The sequence below is a fragment of the Vicia villosa genome, unplaced genomic scaffold (genome assembly GCF_029867415.1).
Source record: "Vicia villosa cultivar HV-30 ecotype Madison, WI unplaced genomic scaffold, Vvil1.0 ctg.000816F_1_1, whole genome shotgun sequence".
NCBI classification, from domain to species: Eukaryota; Viridiplantae; Streptophyta; class Magnoliopsida; order Fabales; family Fabaceae; genus Vicia; species Vicia villosa.
In genome coordinates this window covers 26,472-43,950 of record NW_026705359.1, presented here as the reverse complement: position 1 = coordinate 43,950, position 17,479 = coordinate 26,472, and the positions used below count along the sequence as shown (strand labels likewise).

Sequence of the window (17,479 nt, the reverse complement as noted above, 5' to 3'; positions counted from 1 at the left end):
TATATCTTTTTATATGAAAAAATCAAGTCACAAATAACATTGTATAATAATTTATCATAAAAATCTAATAACAAATAATGAGTTATATGATTGATATTTAATATTGAAAAAAATATAAATAATAAGGTTTTTAAAAAAAATTAGGTTTTCAAAAAAAGAAAAATACCAGGATAACTAGGTTTGGGGTTGCCATACACATAGGAGCCACCCCATGACGCTTACATGTTATGTTTTATATCAATGTAGTGCAAGTCTATTTAGGGCTTCCATGTGGGGTGGCGCATATGTTTTTTTTTTTTAAATTTAATTTTATATAAAATTGAATATTTAATAAATAATTAAAAATATAGAAATATATAATAATGACAAAACATGCTTTATAAATTTTTTAAAAAAAGATTACAAATATTCTAATGTCTATCGTAACCATAACGACCGTCAGTTCTGCACCTAGGCGCCATCCAAACACATTGAACACGTTGTCGATCCCTACCCCTTTTGAGGTTCCTGTTGTGTTTGGGTAGGTGTAGCATATGTCGTCAGATTGGACACAATAGAAATAATTGTCCTAATCGTGGAGCAATCTCCACCAAACAATAATTGTATGTCTTATATTTGTATTATCTTTTGTGAAATCAACTACACTTTATTTATTCGTGAAACATATTGGTATTACAACTAAACAAACACAAACAAAGATTAAACAACAACAACACAACCAAAGCTTAAACAACAACACAAATAACGCTTAAGAACAAACACGAACAAAAATTAAATACATTAATACAACAATATTTTTACGATATCACAATTATCAAAGTGATGTCGTATGTGTCATGCATCATGACCATGACATCAATGTCGTTCTTAACTTCATCCCACCAACGTTCGATTTTTCCCGTTCTCTGTCTCTGAATTCGTCGAATGCTTTCACCAGCTTCGTACTCCCCGTCTAACCAGCATATCAACGACCTCTTCAGATGGTCATGGAATGAATGTTCCAAAATTTTATTTTAATCGGAGGTTTCACAGCTAAGAAACAAACATGACCATCTCTCTTAAAAATCGGCAAAGCTGCCATGACAATAAAATCAGAGAGAATGTGAGAAAATAGTGGAGATAAAATGTGAAAAATGAAAGGGGGTTGAGACTATATTTATAGAAAAAACTCTAACACTTAGAAGCCACCTCATATGACTCCTATGTACAAAATATCTACATGTGCGTCACCACCACACAAACCCTAAATTTCCCCTACTAAGGCGTTACATGGGATGGCGCATACACTCAAAAAATTGTTCTTAGGCGCCATGAGGGATGATTCTTAAGTTTTTTTTTTTGTATTTTTTTTTAAAATTCATTATTTATTTATTTATTTTTCTCTAACATAAGTTCTCTTTATGAATTTTAAATCTAAGATTAAATTAAGAGTGACTTGTATTTTCTCATTCAAATATTATCATAAATAGGAATTAAAAATAGGAATCTAAGAACAAAACAAAAAATTGATTAGAAGAAGAGAAAATAGAATAGAGAAAAGATGGAGGAGTGAGTGGAAATGGGGGAGGTTGTATCAGTGCAACACAACAGAAGCTTCTGAAACAAACTACCCCCTTCACCCTACATCACCTTCTTTTCCATTATTTACCACCCCCTTTTCAAACCCTAACGTCACATCAATTTCCCTTTTCATCAATAATTGAATGCACTAGCATCTTCCTCCTCACTCCCTTTCCGATGGCTTCATCGGAGATCGAAGTCGTTTCCACGGAGTCCAAGCCCCAGGACCACCAGCTACCTCAAATACTCGACGTCTTCACTGCCTCTTCTCATGGTGATTTTCAGAAATTGAGAACGTTCGTTGAACAAGACGGTGCGTCAGTTTCTGTTCCTGATGTTACTGGATATTATGCTCTTCAATGGGCTTCTCTCAATAACTTCCATGAAATTGTTCACTATCTCATTCAGGTAGCTACTTTTTTATCCATCATAGCAAAATTGGGCATTTTTTACTTTCTTGTAAAATTCAAGTTGATTTTGCCTTTTTATGCATCAAGTTTAATTTTTTTCATGATTTATTTATTATGGAAGCTTCTGTGTGCTGAACTTAGATTGTTTTTATAACATGGAGTTGTACTGAATGATCTTTAATTTAACTGTATTTGGGTGGTTTATTTTGAAGCATGGTGGTGATGTCAATGCTAAAGACAACATGCAACAAACAGCTTTACATTGGGCGGCGGTTCGTGGATCAATTGCAGCTGCTGATGTGCTCTTGGAGAATGGTGCTCGGGTTGAAGCTGCTGATATAAATGGATACCGGGTAATTCCCCCCTTTGTAGTACATTCTTAATCGCGTGTGTGTGCCTAATTATCATTTTGATGGTTTTAGTGATTCCATAACATTTTCAGGAGGGTTTACTTGTTCTGTGTAATTAGAGATGTTCCCAATCTGGAAGGGTTCCATTTAAAATTCATGCATTTAAACCCAAACACAAATTTGAAGTAGTGAGTAGTGGCCATTTGTCAACTGGTACTCCTAGCTGTAAACTGAAGTCAACCACCAACATCCGAATTTATGTACCTAAATAGCAACTGTATACCACATTTTACTTTTTACACTCTATTTGATACACATATATCTGAATCTTGCAGCTTCACCTAACTAGTTAATCAAAATTATAATAGTTTTTCGAATGATGTATAAGCATTTAAGTTGTTCTAGCTAATAGACAATATCTATTTGGAAAAAGGAAGCTAGATAAGAATTTTGTTTAATCAATATATTTTTTATTGGCATTCCTATATGTTAGTAGTTTTAACTCTAATTATTTTTTGTTTTCATTTGCATAGTAGTCTAATTAATGATACACACACATATATAGAGTTGGAGAAAAACACCTGTCTTATTTGGTTTGAGATTTTCTTTTTCTCGCTTTTAATTACAAAAAGGGCATCTTATTTTCACTTTATATATTGTTTTCAAATATTTAACAATGACAACAATCAGGTTTTAGATTTTCTGTTTGATTGCACAGTCAAATACATTGTAAATTTTCAACAGACTCAATAAACTTGAATACATTTGCGAGTATTATTCTATTTATCAAAGTTAACTGGTTCATGCAGGCAGTTCATGTTGCTGCCCAGTATGGACAAACAGCTTTCTTAAATCACATTGTTGCAAAATACCATGCTGATTTTGATGTACCCGATAATGATGGAAGGAGCCCTCTACATTGGTATGCCACAAAGTTCTTGATTGTTATGTATTGGTGATGAAACCCTTTTTTGAATGTAACTGATTGTCAATGTTATATTTCCCCATATGTTCTTTTAATGCACCCATTAAATTACTTAAAATTTCTCCTAAGTACACAATGTACAGAATGCTTACACAATACAGAAAGTATAGCTCTCTTTTTTAAAAAACAATTAATTTAATGGAGTGTTAACCAGTGAATGGGGCCCCATTTAACGCGTTTCTAAGAGTTAAGCACTTTAGGTTTGTAAATGCCTTGTGTTGGTTTGTTGAAGTTCACTCTAAATATTCCCCTCCCCCCTAACTATTGGTTTTGCATTCTGCAAACTATGTTTGTTGAAGAAGTTATTTTCTTTTACTTAGTTTCTTAAGTTCTTATGACCAGGGCCGCATATAAGGGATATGCAGATACAATAAGATTGCTTCTATTTAGAGATGCGAGTCAAGGAAGACAAGATAAAGATGGTATATTCTGCTGGCATTTAATATCCCTTGACTTTTTTAAGCTCTCAATTATGTGCTCTATATCATATTAGCCTTTCCTTTTTGTATGTCTAGTTTTTAGTATTTGGTCAAGACCAGCCTGGAATATACATATTTGAGATCATTCTATCATATGCTAGAATAGAGATCACTTATATTGGATTGATAATTTTGGTATTGAGTATTAGACAGGCGTTGCAAAAATAAAATATGCTATATGAGATTGGGCAACTCTTTTAGACTGATTATTTTACTGAAATTTGATTTATGACTTTCTGTACTTGTTTTGGTTTTCTTGCTCCGGTCTGAGGTTTCCTTATCCCAAGACACCTATCTAATTCTAATATAGCTTTTATCAAAAAGAAAAACTATTCAAAGTGAAAATGTTTTACCATTGTTTTATGAACACATCTCTAATACTAGTTTGAATTATTATTATTAATATTAATATTAATATTAATATTATTATTATTATTATTATTATTATTATTATCATTCTTCTTCTTCTTCTTCTTCTTCTTCTTATTATTATTATTATTATTATTATTATTATTATTATTATTATTATTATTATTATTATTATTATTATTATTATTATTATTATTATTATTATTATTATTATTATTATTATTATTATTATTATTATTATTATTATTATTATTATGCATAAGTTAAATATCATGCACTCAATTTTACTGCCTTGTATTGCTAGTTGAACAACTTTTGAAAATTTAGGATGCTTCTGACCCATGTACAGTATGAGTATGTTTGGGGCACTGATTTGAGATTATATATTATGTACATTTTATGATAAGTCCATAAAAGCTTGAATGTTCTTATTGATCAGCACATCAGATTGAAATATTTTAATTAATACTTTTGAAAGGGGTCATTTGTGTTTTTTTTGTTTGTTTCAAAGGCAAGTTGTTTGTGCTATTAATTTATAGTTCTGCTGGTTATTTTAGATTTTGATGAGATAATATTCAATAAAACTGGTTTAGGTTGTACCCCGTTGCATTGGGCAGCATTAAGAGGACATTCAGAGGCGTGTGCTGTGCTTGTACATGCTGGAACAAAGGAAGAATTGATGGTGAAGGACAATGCAGGATTCACTCCCGTACAGCTTGCATATGATAAAGGTCATCGACATGTCGCCCCTTTCCTTGTACGTACCATTGTATTGATAAAACCATTGGTTGTGTAAATTTTCAGAAGCATTAGATTTGCTATGAGTAGTAGATAATAGGTTTACTTACATGACATCTCATTGTTAAGGCGTATTAATGGTTTTTATGTCTAAGATGTTCAGTTCACAATAGCCCTTTAGGCTTGGAGCATGGACAATGTCCAAGCCTACCTAATCTTTTACTGAATTTTAACTTTTTTAGCTTAGAAGAGTGGGGAAAACATGGATTAAAGTCTAGGTTGCGTTGATCAAAGAGGCTTTGATACTGTGCCATGAATGAACTGTCTCAAAAGTTACGGTTAATAAATGACGTTACCTAAAATGAGCCTTGCCTTGATTTTTCTATTCACTGTTAAACAGCCTCCCATGCATTTTCCTAAACATGAAAATAAATCAGTGGCATATAAATAAATAAATAAAAGAAATCATGAAAGCTTATTTACATGAATTTTGCATTGAGAATTTTGAATAGTTAAATGTACAAAGAATGGGTTAATTGTTAAAATTTCAATATCAAGCTTTGGCTTATATGGATTTGTTCAATATTGAATTATTTTCCAATTGAGTATTATTGGAACATCTTTCTGCTAACTGTAATGAGTATTAGATGCTTAAATATCTAATGCCTGATGCCCCTGTATACTGGACTAATAGCGGTGCTAGAGTGCAAAAGGGGCTATTTCAGTCTTCAGGTTTTCAACAAGTGAAAAGGATGCCTGTTAAATTATTGAAGGTATCCTTATAAGCAACATACTTTAGCATTATGGATGGTGAATTATAAATTATATAATAGAAGTAATGTTTTTAGAGAGATCTTGTGGAAAGCCTTGGAGAAGAAAGGGGTATCAGATGGATCTACAAGACTTGCACCTAGTTTTCATTAACTTTGAGAAGACGTATGATAAAGTTCCTAAAGGGATTTTGTGGAAAGTCTTGGAGAAGAAAGGTGTTAGGATTGCCTATATTCGAACTATCCAAAATATGTATGAGGAGGTATCGACTAGTGTGCGGATATAGGGCGGAGAGACGGCTGTTTTCCCATATAATAGGATCGCACCAAAGTTCAATCCCAAGCCCTTACCTTTTTACTTTAGTTTTGGATGTACTTAAGGAACGCATTAGCACTGAGATGTATGTTTTTTTGCAGATGAGAGTCGAAGGAGGATTTAAATGAGACATTGAAGACTTGAAGACAAGCCTTAGAAGCGTATAGCTTTCGTCTAAGCAGAAGTAAGACGGAGTATATGGAATTTAAGTTTAGCAAAAAGATAAGCGTTTCTAACTTAGAGGTTAAAGTTGGAGATCATATGTTACTACATGGGTTAAATATCTTGGTTGTAAACTACAAAATGATGGAGAAATAGATGGAGACGTAAACCATCGAATTCAAGCTGGGTGATTGAAATGGAGGAGGGTCTCACGTGTTTTATGTGACACGAAAGTACCGCTCAATCAAAAGGGAAAATTATATTGGACAATTGTATGACCGGCGATGTTGTACGAGATAGAATGTTGGACGGTAAAGAATCAACACGAAAATGAAGTAAGTGTAGCAGAGATGAAGATGTTGCGTTGGATGTCTGGTAATACTAGGCGAGATAAGATTCAAAATGACAATATTAGAAAGGGTGTTGGAGTAACACCTATAATAGAAAAAATGGTGGAAAATAGGCTTAAGTGGTTTGGGCATGTGGTTTATGTAGTTAGGAGAGTAGATCAGATGGAGAGTAGTCCTACAAGTAAAGGTAGAGGAAGACCTAGAAAAACTATTAAAAAAACTATTAATTAAGATCTTGAGGTTAACAAAGTTGGATATAAATACCGTCTTTGATAGAACATTGTGACATAATTTGATCTATGTAGCCGACCCCAATTAGTGGGATAAAACTTGGTTGTTTGTATTATAAAAGTAATGTTAAATGTTAATGCCGAGTAGACTCATACCATGTTAGTCTGATATCAACGCGCTTAGTGGAGTTAGACTTTATTGTTGTTGTATAATAGAAGTACTAATATTAATGTCATATAGGCTCATACCACGGTAGGCTGATACCAACACACTTATAAATTATATCAATTCATCTGTTTTTGCATACTTTTCATTGTTATTACTGTTTTATGTATCCTTTACCTTTGACTGACAGACAGTTAGATTAATTAATTGGTATTACTTTGAGGTTCTTTACTCCTCCGATGTTGGCGAGGTCAAGAAAATGAGTGGAATCTTTTATCTGGCAGAACTCGCTAAATTAAAATGAGAATAATGATTCTGTTAACTTGAACCTTCATACTTTGCTTTTGGATATTGTATGAGTACTATGCATTATTGCATTTAGTTTATTTACACTCTTATTGTCTCTGTAATTGATTGTAGTGTTCATTTATATTTTTGCAGTCTAATCAACAACGGGCTCATAGCAGCCACTGGAGCGGGAAACTTTATTGTGGGATGGTGACAGATATTGGTTATGCTCCTATTTTATTGTGTATTATAGTCTCTCTCTCGATCCTCTTCATCAATTCAGTTGTTGCAGGTATTTTCAAAACTGTATTTCAATTTGCAATATTCTTCATACAATCGCATTACTTGGAGTAATTATATGCATATTACTTACCTTTACTAAATCTTTTCTGTTAATGCCAGCTCCTAACCTTAGAAAGATTACAGCTGTTGTTGGATTTTGGTCATGGATAGCTCTCTCTTCATCTGTTGGTTCCTTGATTATGTTTTATAGGTGTAGTAGGTAATTTCCTGCGTCATGCATTCTTTCTGCTTCTGTGTGTGATATGGTAAAATAAATATATTGACTTCCTATTTGTGACATTATATGCTTTGGATGCTGTACCTTCTACTGATGCATACCTGTTACTGTGTGAATGCTCCATTAAGTTTTTAAGGAACCCATAAATTGGTTTTAGGACTGAAACTGATAGGATGCTTACTAGGGCCATTACAGGGCAGGAAAAGGCTGGAATAAAAGGGGGGATGTTTTGGTGGTTTTAAGAGGGACAATGCCATATTATTTAAAGAGTGTATGAGCGTAAGAAAAGAAAGTTGAGAGAGAAGAGAATGGGGAAGCTGCCTGGCTGGAAGTTTGTTACATTTGGGTTGTTATGGGGGAGGAGATGGGAATAACCTTTCAGACTTAAGAATTCTGTTACAACCTGAGAGGGAAAGCAGGAGAAGAGAATTCTTATTGAAGAACTCGACTCTCGTTTGCTTGTAGAGAGCTCATCCTTTATTTTTCTTTGATTTCTAATACAATCAATTTCTCCATTTCAGTATTGTTTTCAATTCCTTTTCCCTGCTCTATCCCATGAATGTAAAAATGATTTGGAACATTTAACATGATTTTTATTCATGTTGCATTTTCTTGGCAAGATGGAGCATTTTTTTTGCTTCAATACTAATAACTTCATTTTCTGTTCATATGCACACAATATAACATTCGCCTGCTATACACAATTAATGCTATTTAACACGTAAATGTGTTCTCGTATATCAGAATTTTCTTCTTGATTTTATGTCTAAACTTACCATCGCTGTAACATTTTGATGTTGCCTTAAATCATATGCAGACGAGATCCAGGTTACATAAAACGGCCGGGAGACGGGGGTACTTTAAGCGATTCAGAGGTATGTAGCCCTTTCATGATTTTTGTTTGAAACATGTTGCTTGTAAGTGATGGGTCTTGTCAAGACAAGACTTTCACCTAGGCCAAATTTTATCAGTAGAGAACTGTCATATTACATAAGTTCTCTTTCCTGAGTAATGACTTTGAGGTAGATAATAAATTAGATGTCCTCTAGCTAAAAAATCACTTGAACTAAATACTTGATGCAACTTCAAAATATTTCCAGTACATTGACTATAACATGATTTCATTGTTTGTTTATTCCTATATATGTCACTCTATACTTCAATCAATACTTTAATATAGAAATGTTATGTTTTCTTGTGTTTTAAAATTGTTCGGTGAATGTTACTTTGTTGTATTCTGCAGGATCCTTTGTTGAATATTGAGCTGAACAGTTCCTCTGTTTGGATGGGAAACTGGTCTCAACTTTGCCCTACCTGCAAGGTTTACTTCATGTGCATTCTTTTGAGTATTTTGAAAATCTAATGTTGATACCTTCCTTTATGTGTTATTTTATTAAATTCTCAAAAGAAGTGATCACTTATCAGGTTTTCTTGAATTGTATCATCAGATAATAAGACCTGTCCGATCTAAGCATTGCCCTACTTGTAAACGTTGCGTGGAACAGTTCGACCACCATTGTCCATGGATATCTAATTGTGTTGGGAAGGTAAGTAGTGTGTTATTTTGATCTTTTTACCTACTAGAGAAGAAATATTCATTCTTTTGTTGGAATTCTTTTATTCCTGGTCTTAAATGACAAGAGGGTTTTATTTTCTGTCAATGAATATATTCATTTGGAAAAAATATGATGTGTTCGACATTTCTAGTAAAAGCCACATCATCTATTCTTCGTTTCCACATTGCATATGAGCCTTAATATCGTAATTGATATTTCATCTTGCAGAGGAACAAAAGGGATTTCTTTATTTTAATCTGCTTGGGAACTATAACGTCTTCTGTCAGTGCCGCCGTTGCAGTTCATAGTATGCCTGACAGAGCTCTTTTTACAATGTTCTACATATTGAAGCTGAATAATATTTTGTTTCACCTGAACTAGATAACAGCCTTGTTTTCCATGACAGGAATTTGGACATCAATACCAGCATTACCAGCAGCAGGAGAAACATGGATTCATCAATTGTTAGTAAGAAATCCAGGTCTTGTTGCATTTTTGGTGATGGACGCCGTTGTCGTCGTTGCAGCTACAACTTTAACAGTAACACAGGCATCCATGGTAATTGCGTAAACCATACCAGCCAAATTTTTAATAGTAATCGCTGAGGTTCTTGTGAACAATATATTAGATAAATTGCCAAAAAGAATTATTGTTAAATATTTACTAGAGAAGAGGAAGCTATATACTGTCATGCTTACCAAATCTGAAGGATTTTAAATATACATTGTGCACAACCATCTCACTCACACACTGTTTCTTTCCATTACTCAAACAACTTGAAGATTGTTATGTAATTTCATGTTTGCAAATAATGCTGCAGATAGCACGGAATGTGACCACAAACGAACTAGCAAATTCCATACGTTATGATTATCTGCGTGGTCCAGATGGGCGGTTCAGGAATCCATATAATCATGGTTGGTGGAAGAACTGTGTTGATTTTCTTTTTCTGGGCCATACAGATGATGATGATATTGCCTGGCCTCCATTACAGCAGGTGGCTACATAAAACAGTCTCCATTGCTGTTATACATCCTTTGTTATATTATTACTTGATTGATTGATTCTTATTCAGATATATATTAGTCATTTGAAGGCAGTTTATTTACTGATATATGTACATTGAATTACAGCACAAAGTAATAAAACAACTTATTTTGGGTCCTCAGGAATCACATATTTTGATACACTGCATTCACTTATGCCAATAATGCAAGTGTTTCGTCACAACAAAGATCTTTTAGATTTTTCTCCAAGTTTATTTTATTTTTACCAACTTATAATTTTTTATAACTTTTTTTTTAAATAACCCTAAATAATAAAAAGTTAATTCAAAAATTTTCATGTTTATGTTTATAAGTATTTAACAATTAGTTTCACAAATTCAATCTGCTATAGTTAATTGACTATCAATTAACTTATATTCATCCACTATAAGCTCGGTCACTATAAACCAAATTTATCTTTGTTACTTTTTTTCTTCTTTCCAAACAGAGCCTAATTGCTAATGTTTTAAGGAAGGGTTTTGCTACGACTAGGAGTAACCCAAAGACGCTTTTTAAGAATGTGACAAAAAAAAAATTCACCCAATAGTTAAATATTTCAATTTTTAATAGTTTAAATACACACATTTTCATGAAAACTTACTATTTTAGTTATTTGGTGTGCTATAAGAGCCTCATTTAGATTTTTCTCTAAGAATTAAGTCCATCGATTTTTGGAGTTTTGAGTTTTGATGCTGACAGAAATACCATATTACTAATATATAGAAAATAACAATACATATAAATAACATTGCAATATTATTGAAATGAGAAATGATGTTTGAAACATTAAAATGAGATACAAATAGACTCATTGGTTTAGTAGATTACTTATAAAATATGAGTTACATACATATCTCAAATCCCATTTGTTTAAATAACACAATTATCATGATATAATCAACTTTTTCTTAAAATGAAAATAGCGGTTTGAATGGGGAAACTAGATTTTTTTTTTTGCCAAGTTACAACAGCAGTAGCACTTCTAAATTATACAGACAGATGAAACCAACCAATGACTACTTTTATTCCCAAGTAGCTGGAGGAGATAGGCACAAAAACATCGTGTGCACTCTATAAACGACAAGCCAAAATAATTTGGATAGTGGACGTAACTTCTCTTATTGAACAGAAATAAAGAACATTAGAAATCGGAATGAGACATCTGTGTGACGTCTTGATAGGCAGTGTCAGGCAGAAGGGGGTCAACTCTCCTGGATTCCACTAGGCCATGTCTGATTTTTGACAGGCTTTAGAATGGCTCCAACTTCTGACAGAGCCTCTTCATCAATTCCAGAAGCGGCTACTTCTCTTGCGGCAGCAACATTTTCCTCCACCTATATTTTATCAAATTTAGAACAGATTAGCCTTATCAAGTGACTGGTCTACATTACACAAATTATTCTTAAGATATGAGAAACTCTTGTATAAACATTCTTGCACAGGCCTAGTGTGCCCTGCACTCCACTAAGACAACAAAAACATCTAAGCCTTATCTTACTAAGTGGAGTTGGCTACATGTATCAACTTTCTCCATAATGTTCTATTCAGGACCCAGCAACCCCAGAAATTATTTGGTGTGGAACTTTTAATAAAGATAAAGATAAAGGTCCATGCCATACAAAGAATATATAAAGGGATGGGGACCTTTATCTTTACCCAACTATTATTGCACTAAGTAAAGCTCTTAACGTTAAGAGTTCTGAAAACCTTTGTTCACCATATTAAACCTAATGGAGAAACAAAAGAAACTGAAAGATAAGACATCAAAAACAGACTTTCATCAAGAAAAGAATATTTTTCTCAAGAAAGGTGAAACTGTGAAAGAAAAAACTGGAACAAGCTATAGGTTCATAATCAACTTCTGTAAACGTTTGTCAGGTTTTCTGGAGTAGGAATAATACAAAATATTTATAACAACTCAATCAACACAGCTCTGCAACATCAACTCTTACAATACTTTCTACAAAGTCCACTGATACACAAAAGATAATGTGATATAACATGATAACACAGATATATAATTCAATAAAAAGGGTGCTTCTTACCGATATACTTCACAACATTACAATCAATTAAAGCCTAGAAATCTAGTCGGTAATTAATTTAATCATTTAAATAAAATGCTGCCATTAAGCTACATTACCAGATCAATAAATATTGCACTAGCATACATTTTTTTAACTCGTAATTAGTGACAATCTTTATTCACAACATTTTTTTGTAACAATCTTTATCTGATAGATCAAGCTATACAATGACACAAGCTTTGGAGCAAGGCTTAATGCATTATCCACCAAATAACAGACTTCCATAACATAGATGTATGCAGTTAAATATAACAATTTATGAACACGAATCAGAATATGGCAGTTTATTAAGATAAAATAGAACCTGTTCAACAGATCTCATGCCAACAAGCACTGATGTGATTTCTTTATTTAGCAAGCTGTACTGCAGTGCTAACTTTGAAATGTTTTTTCCTTTTTCTTTGCAATAGGTAGCAGCAGCTTTACAAGCAGACTGCAAATTCCAAATAAAATATAAAGAACCAGTTTAGTTTTTGAAGAAATAAGTGATATGCCAGACCATAAACAGAAAACAGGAATTCGTGAGAGACGTTCAAAATGTCCAGGAACTTCATTAGTACTAGTAAGCAATTTGCGAGTCTGCCTTAAATATTGAAGGCCGTGAACATTCGTTCGATGGTATAGAGGAAAAATCAGTAGGCTGGCTAATTAATTTGAGTCTTCTTTTTTTACAATGTGAGCAGTTTCAAATTATATTTTTATATTTTCTTTCATGGTTTTCTGTCTTCTATTAAACTACTCTCAGATCTTATACACCAAGTAGCATTATCCTTTTGTACAAGAAAAAACCAGTGCCCAAGAAATTTAGTAACAAATTACAATCTTTTTGTTTGCAAAAGATGATATTGGCGTAAATTTCTTATTCGCCCACTCTGTCCCTCAAACACACACGCGCATGCGCACACACACACCAGCATGATTGGTTTTTCACAATCAAACTCAAGACTGGTTTATTTAGGGAACACTGAGTGTGATCATAACAAGTAAATTAAGGTTTTTATTTAATGTTTGCTACTTAATGTAAACTAAAATTATGTCTCAAGGTAACGGAAAGTGTATTAAAAATAGTTTTTTTTTTTTTGTTATTGGTAAAGAATAAGATAAGACCTTAAGTTCCGGTGAAGCAGGATGCCATTCGGGAGGGCCAGCCTCAGTGAGAAGACCCATCGCCAATGGGGAAGCACTGATGATACCTACACCTTTGGACTTGAGATAAGGCACTATATCCTCCAAGGTCGAATCATTAATAGAATGATGGCAATAGGAAAGTATAACATCCAATGTTCCAGGCGGAACCCTATCGAGAACATAAGTAAATACCCCCAACGGAAGTCCCGTAATCCCAATGAAACGAGTCTTCCCCGCTTCCTTCAGTTTCTGTAGTGCAGGAATTGTCTCATTAACAATCTGCACAAAAAATCAAACAGTTAACACTCCTTGAAACAGTTACCAAATTCGATTATCTACAACGACAACAACAACATGCATGGATCAACTTTAGTCGTAATGTTCTATCCGGACGGTAAAACAGCAGACCTGATCTAACGATCCAAATTCGATGTCGTGGCATTGAAGAATATCGACATAATCAAGCTGCAATCTTTCCAAGCTCTCTTCTATACTTCTGGTCACTCTCTCTGCACTAAAATCAAACCCATCTTCGTAGCGTCCACACTTGGTCGCTACAATGTATTCACTTCTCGGAACATTTAGGGCTTTTAAAGCTTTACCGAGCACTTTTTCCGACAGTGTTGATCCATAGTATCTTCAAATATTGAAAGTGAGTTAAAATGGAAGAAGAAAATGAAAAGAGAAAAAAAAAGAAAAGGAAAGAGAATTTAGCTTACGGAGAAGTGTCGAAGAAGTTGATGCCGGATTGGAAGGCGAGACGAACGGAGGCGTTGGCTTGTTGTTCGGAAACGGAACCGAAGACGTTGCCGAGAGGGGAGGCTCCGAAGCCTACTGAGCTTAGTTTCAGTCCTGTTCTCCCAAGCTCCCTTAACTCCATTTTGTGCTCTTTTTTTGGGTCTGTGGGATAAGTGTTCATCATATCATATAGTAATAGAATTTAACTTGACCCCAGAGGTTCTACCGGGTACCCCTATTTTCTTAATGACAATTTTTTTTTAATTCACCTTTAAATACATTCAACAAACTAGGAGAATACCCGTTCAACAAACTAGGAGAATACCCGTGCGTCTGCCCAATTTTTTAAGATATATAAATTATCGCTTATAAAAATATTTATAGACTTTTTTTCAATTTATAAAAATATTTGTTTTAACAAAACACTTTTCCCGTTTATACAAATATTCATATTTAAAAATATTTAATATATAAATAATTATAATATTAAAATAGACCATCAATAATTATTTTTTTATAATTTTTTTAAAAGACAGAACATATATAAAAGCTTTGTTATCTTATTCAAATTGCGTGCTTACAAAAGAAAAGAAATTTCCTTTATATATGGATACAAAGACTTACTATTTAAGCCGGTAAGAGCTGCCTATGATAGCCGGTTACAAAAAACAAAGATGAATTATTAATGTCGGGTACCCATTGGGCCACATCGTCACAATAATAATTCATAATAAAACAAACTTTCTTACAGAAAGATGCTTGCATGGGCCTTCTTCCAAGATAAGATTCTTGCATGGACCTTCTTCCAAGATAAGATTCTTTCTTATCTTTGCTTTTGTCTTTGGCATCGTTTTTTCTCTTAAGATAGGATTCCTATCTTTTCAAATTATTTATTGTTTTGAAATGGTAGACAAGATAAGATTCTCTCTTGTCTTTTCTCTTTGTCTTGAGATTCTTTATTATCTCTTGGCTTTGTCTTTTGCTTTCTGAGTCATAGATTGAATCATTGCATCCCAAAAATCTTTAGTAGTAGGGTCCTCTGCTTGGGCTTCTCCTGTTAAACAATCAAAGTTGATGAAATCCATTGATCCCATAGAAGAGCTAGTCTTCATAGGTGAATTTTCATCTTTTGATGTTTTAGTTGGAAAAATGGAGAAGAATTGATTCTTCATATAATCCAAAGTTCTAACCTTAATTTCTTCTTCCATTTCATTTGGATATTTTCTCTGGAAGAAGTTCTTCAAATTTCCCATAGACATTTGTTGGGAGCTTTGCTCTTTAACTTTATTATTTTGATCTTCAGCTATAGTTGCTTGAATCAGAATAATTTTATTCTGGATTTCTTCAGAACCCATCTTGTTCCACCATTTATAGAAGAAATTTCTTTATAAAATGAGAATGTTGAATTTATCTTGAGATATGGTGATAGACCATCTCCATATCCAACGGATATGAAATTTGGCAAAGAACAACAATGGACATTGTCCTATGATTAAATTATCAGATAAAATATTTATGATAAGTGGACTATTATCATACCAAGGATTGTATAAATCAAGTGATTCTTTGGGTAAAATTTCCAAAGACGGACCAAACTTAGTCTAAAACCAATTTGGTACGGGTCTATTAATCATTTCTGGATTAATAGAGAAAAACCAAGAATGCTGATTCTTAGAATTTTGATAATAAAAAGCTTGAGTAAAAGCTTGGACATAGTCCCAATAATTAAAGTAGATATACTTTCTTTCAGCAATTCTTATTGTTTTTTCACCATTTGGGTTGAGACCACATTCTCTTGGTAACAATATTTTATTAATATGGCATTTACTGAAGTTTATAAAACTTTCAGGATTATTGTTTTGGTAGCGGTGAGTAATTGTTACCGATTCGGTAACAGTCAAAAGAATTTCTAGATGAGGCCTAGATTTTCCATGAAGACCTGGATATCCTCGTGATTCGAGGTATCTCGTTTTGATAGACCATCCATCATTTGGATTTATCTTAATATCTTCTTCATCAACATACATGATTTTTCAGTTACTGGATTTTCAAAATAATCCAGTTGTTCTTGAGATGAGTTATTAACCGCAAGTTCCTTGTAGGATGTATTTTTATTAGAGGAGGAAGCAATAACTTCTTTTTTTGATGAAGATGCAGTTAATTGTTGCATTTTTCTCTCTTTGTAAACTGTAGTCCAATCCCCTATTAGAGGAATGTTTGATTCGGGTTTGGGTAACATATTGTTACTTCCTTTTCCACCACGGCCATAACCGCGGTCTCTTCCCCTATACGGGGTCATCATTTTTTCCCTGCAAAAATTCACGAGTTAGGTAGTCAGTAAGTGAATTATTTTCCCCTTTAATGTGTTGAATAAAAAATTCAAACATAGATAATTGAGATTGCTAGCTAGCAAAAATTTGCTTAGCAACAAGATTTTTAACATCTTTTTCAATAATTGATTTAGCTAAGCTGCAATCAATTTTTAATAAGAATTTCTTATTAAGAAGATCATCTTGAAATTTTGAAATAAATTTTATAATTGAAACCATTTCTTTCTTGATAGTAGAATATTTAGATTGAGTAGGATTCCATTTTTCAGAAGTAAATCTAACTAAAATTTATTTTGATGTATCAGGTATAACCTGTTTAAGGATTCCTCCATAGCCTAAGTCTGAAGCATCAGTTTCAACAATTTTGAAATACTTAGGATTAGCAAGAGATAAACAAGGAAAACATTTAACCTTATTTTTAATTCTTTGGACTTCCTGAGAATGTTCATTAGTCCACGGGCCAAGATTTTTTCTAAGCCTAGCATGTAATATGGCAGTATCTTTATCTGTAATAATATTGAGGAATTTTGAAGCAAATTCAATACTTCTTTGTATAGGAATTATTGTTCCTTGGTCAATTTCATGACCTAAAAATCTAACTTTTGTTTGAAAAAGTTTCATTTTAGGAGCAGATATAACTAATCCATTATGTTTAATTAATCCTTTAAATATTCTCAAATGTTTAATATGTTGATCTATAGTTTTAGAAAAAACTAAAACATCATCAATATAAACAATTATAAATTTTGTATAAGGATTAAAAATATCATTCATAATATTTTGAAATTCAGAAGGGGCATTCTTAAGGCCAAACGGAAGGACATTCCATTCATAATGTTCAAAAGGTACAGTAAAGGCTGTTTTATACTTATCAGATTCATTAATCTGAATTTGCCAATAA

The 17,479-nt window shown here is 33.0% G+C and overlaps 2 protein-coding genes across 2 annotated transcripts; one reads left to right on the top strand and one right to left on the bottom strand.

Moving 5' to 3' along the window:
* Window positions 1-1,487: 1,487 nt before the first annotated feature.
* On the top strand, window positions 1,488-10,417 carry LOC131631356 (probable protein S-acyltransferase 23). The gene is made up of 13 exons (XM_058902147.1): window positions 1,488-1,968; window positions 2,183-2,323; window positions 3,130-3,242; window positions 3,648-3,727; window positions 4,747-4,910; window positions 7,327-7,465; window positions 7,576-7,675; window positions 8,511-8,568; window positions 8,937-9,014; window positions 9,142-9,240; window positions 9,478-9,556; window positions 9,656-9,807; window positions 10,070-10,417. The coding sequence occupies exons 1-13, from the start codon at window positions 1,738-1,740 to the stop codon at window positions 10,256-10,258; spliced, it is 1,623 nt and encodes a 540-aa protein (XP_058758130.1). The 5' UTR covers window positions 1,488-1,737; the 3' UTR covers window positions 10,259-10,417.
* Window positions 10,418-11,184: 767 nt separating this feature from the next.
* LOC131631357 (L-galactose dehydrogenase) lies at window positions 11,185-14,489 on the bottom strand. Its single transcript, XM_058902148.1, has 5 exons — window positions 14,230-14,489; window positions 13,919-14,147; window positions 13,490-13,789; window positions 12,687-12,815; window positions 11,185-11,629 (listed from the first exon to the last, which is right to left on the bottom strand). The coding sequence occupies exons 1-5, from the start codon at window positions 14,430-14,432 to the stop codon at window positions 11,498-11,500; spliced, it is 993 nt and encodes a 330-aa protein (XP_058758131.1). The 5' UTR covers window positions 14,433-14,489; the 3' UTR covers window positions 11,185-11,497.
* Between the last annotated feature and the right edge of the window lie 2,990 nt (window positions 14,490-17,479).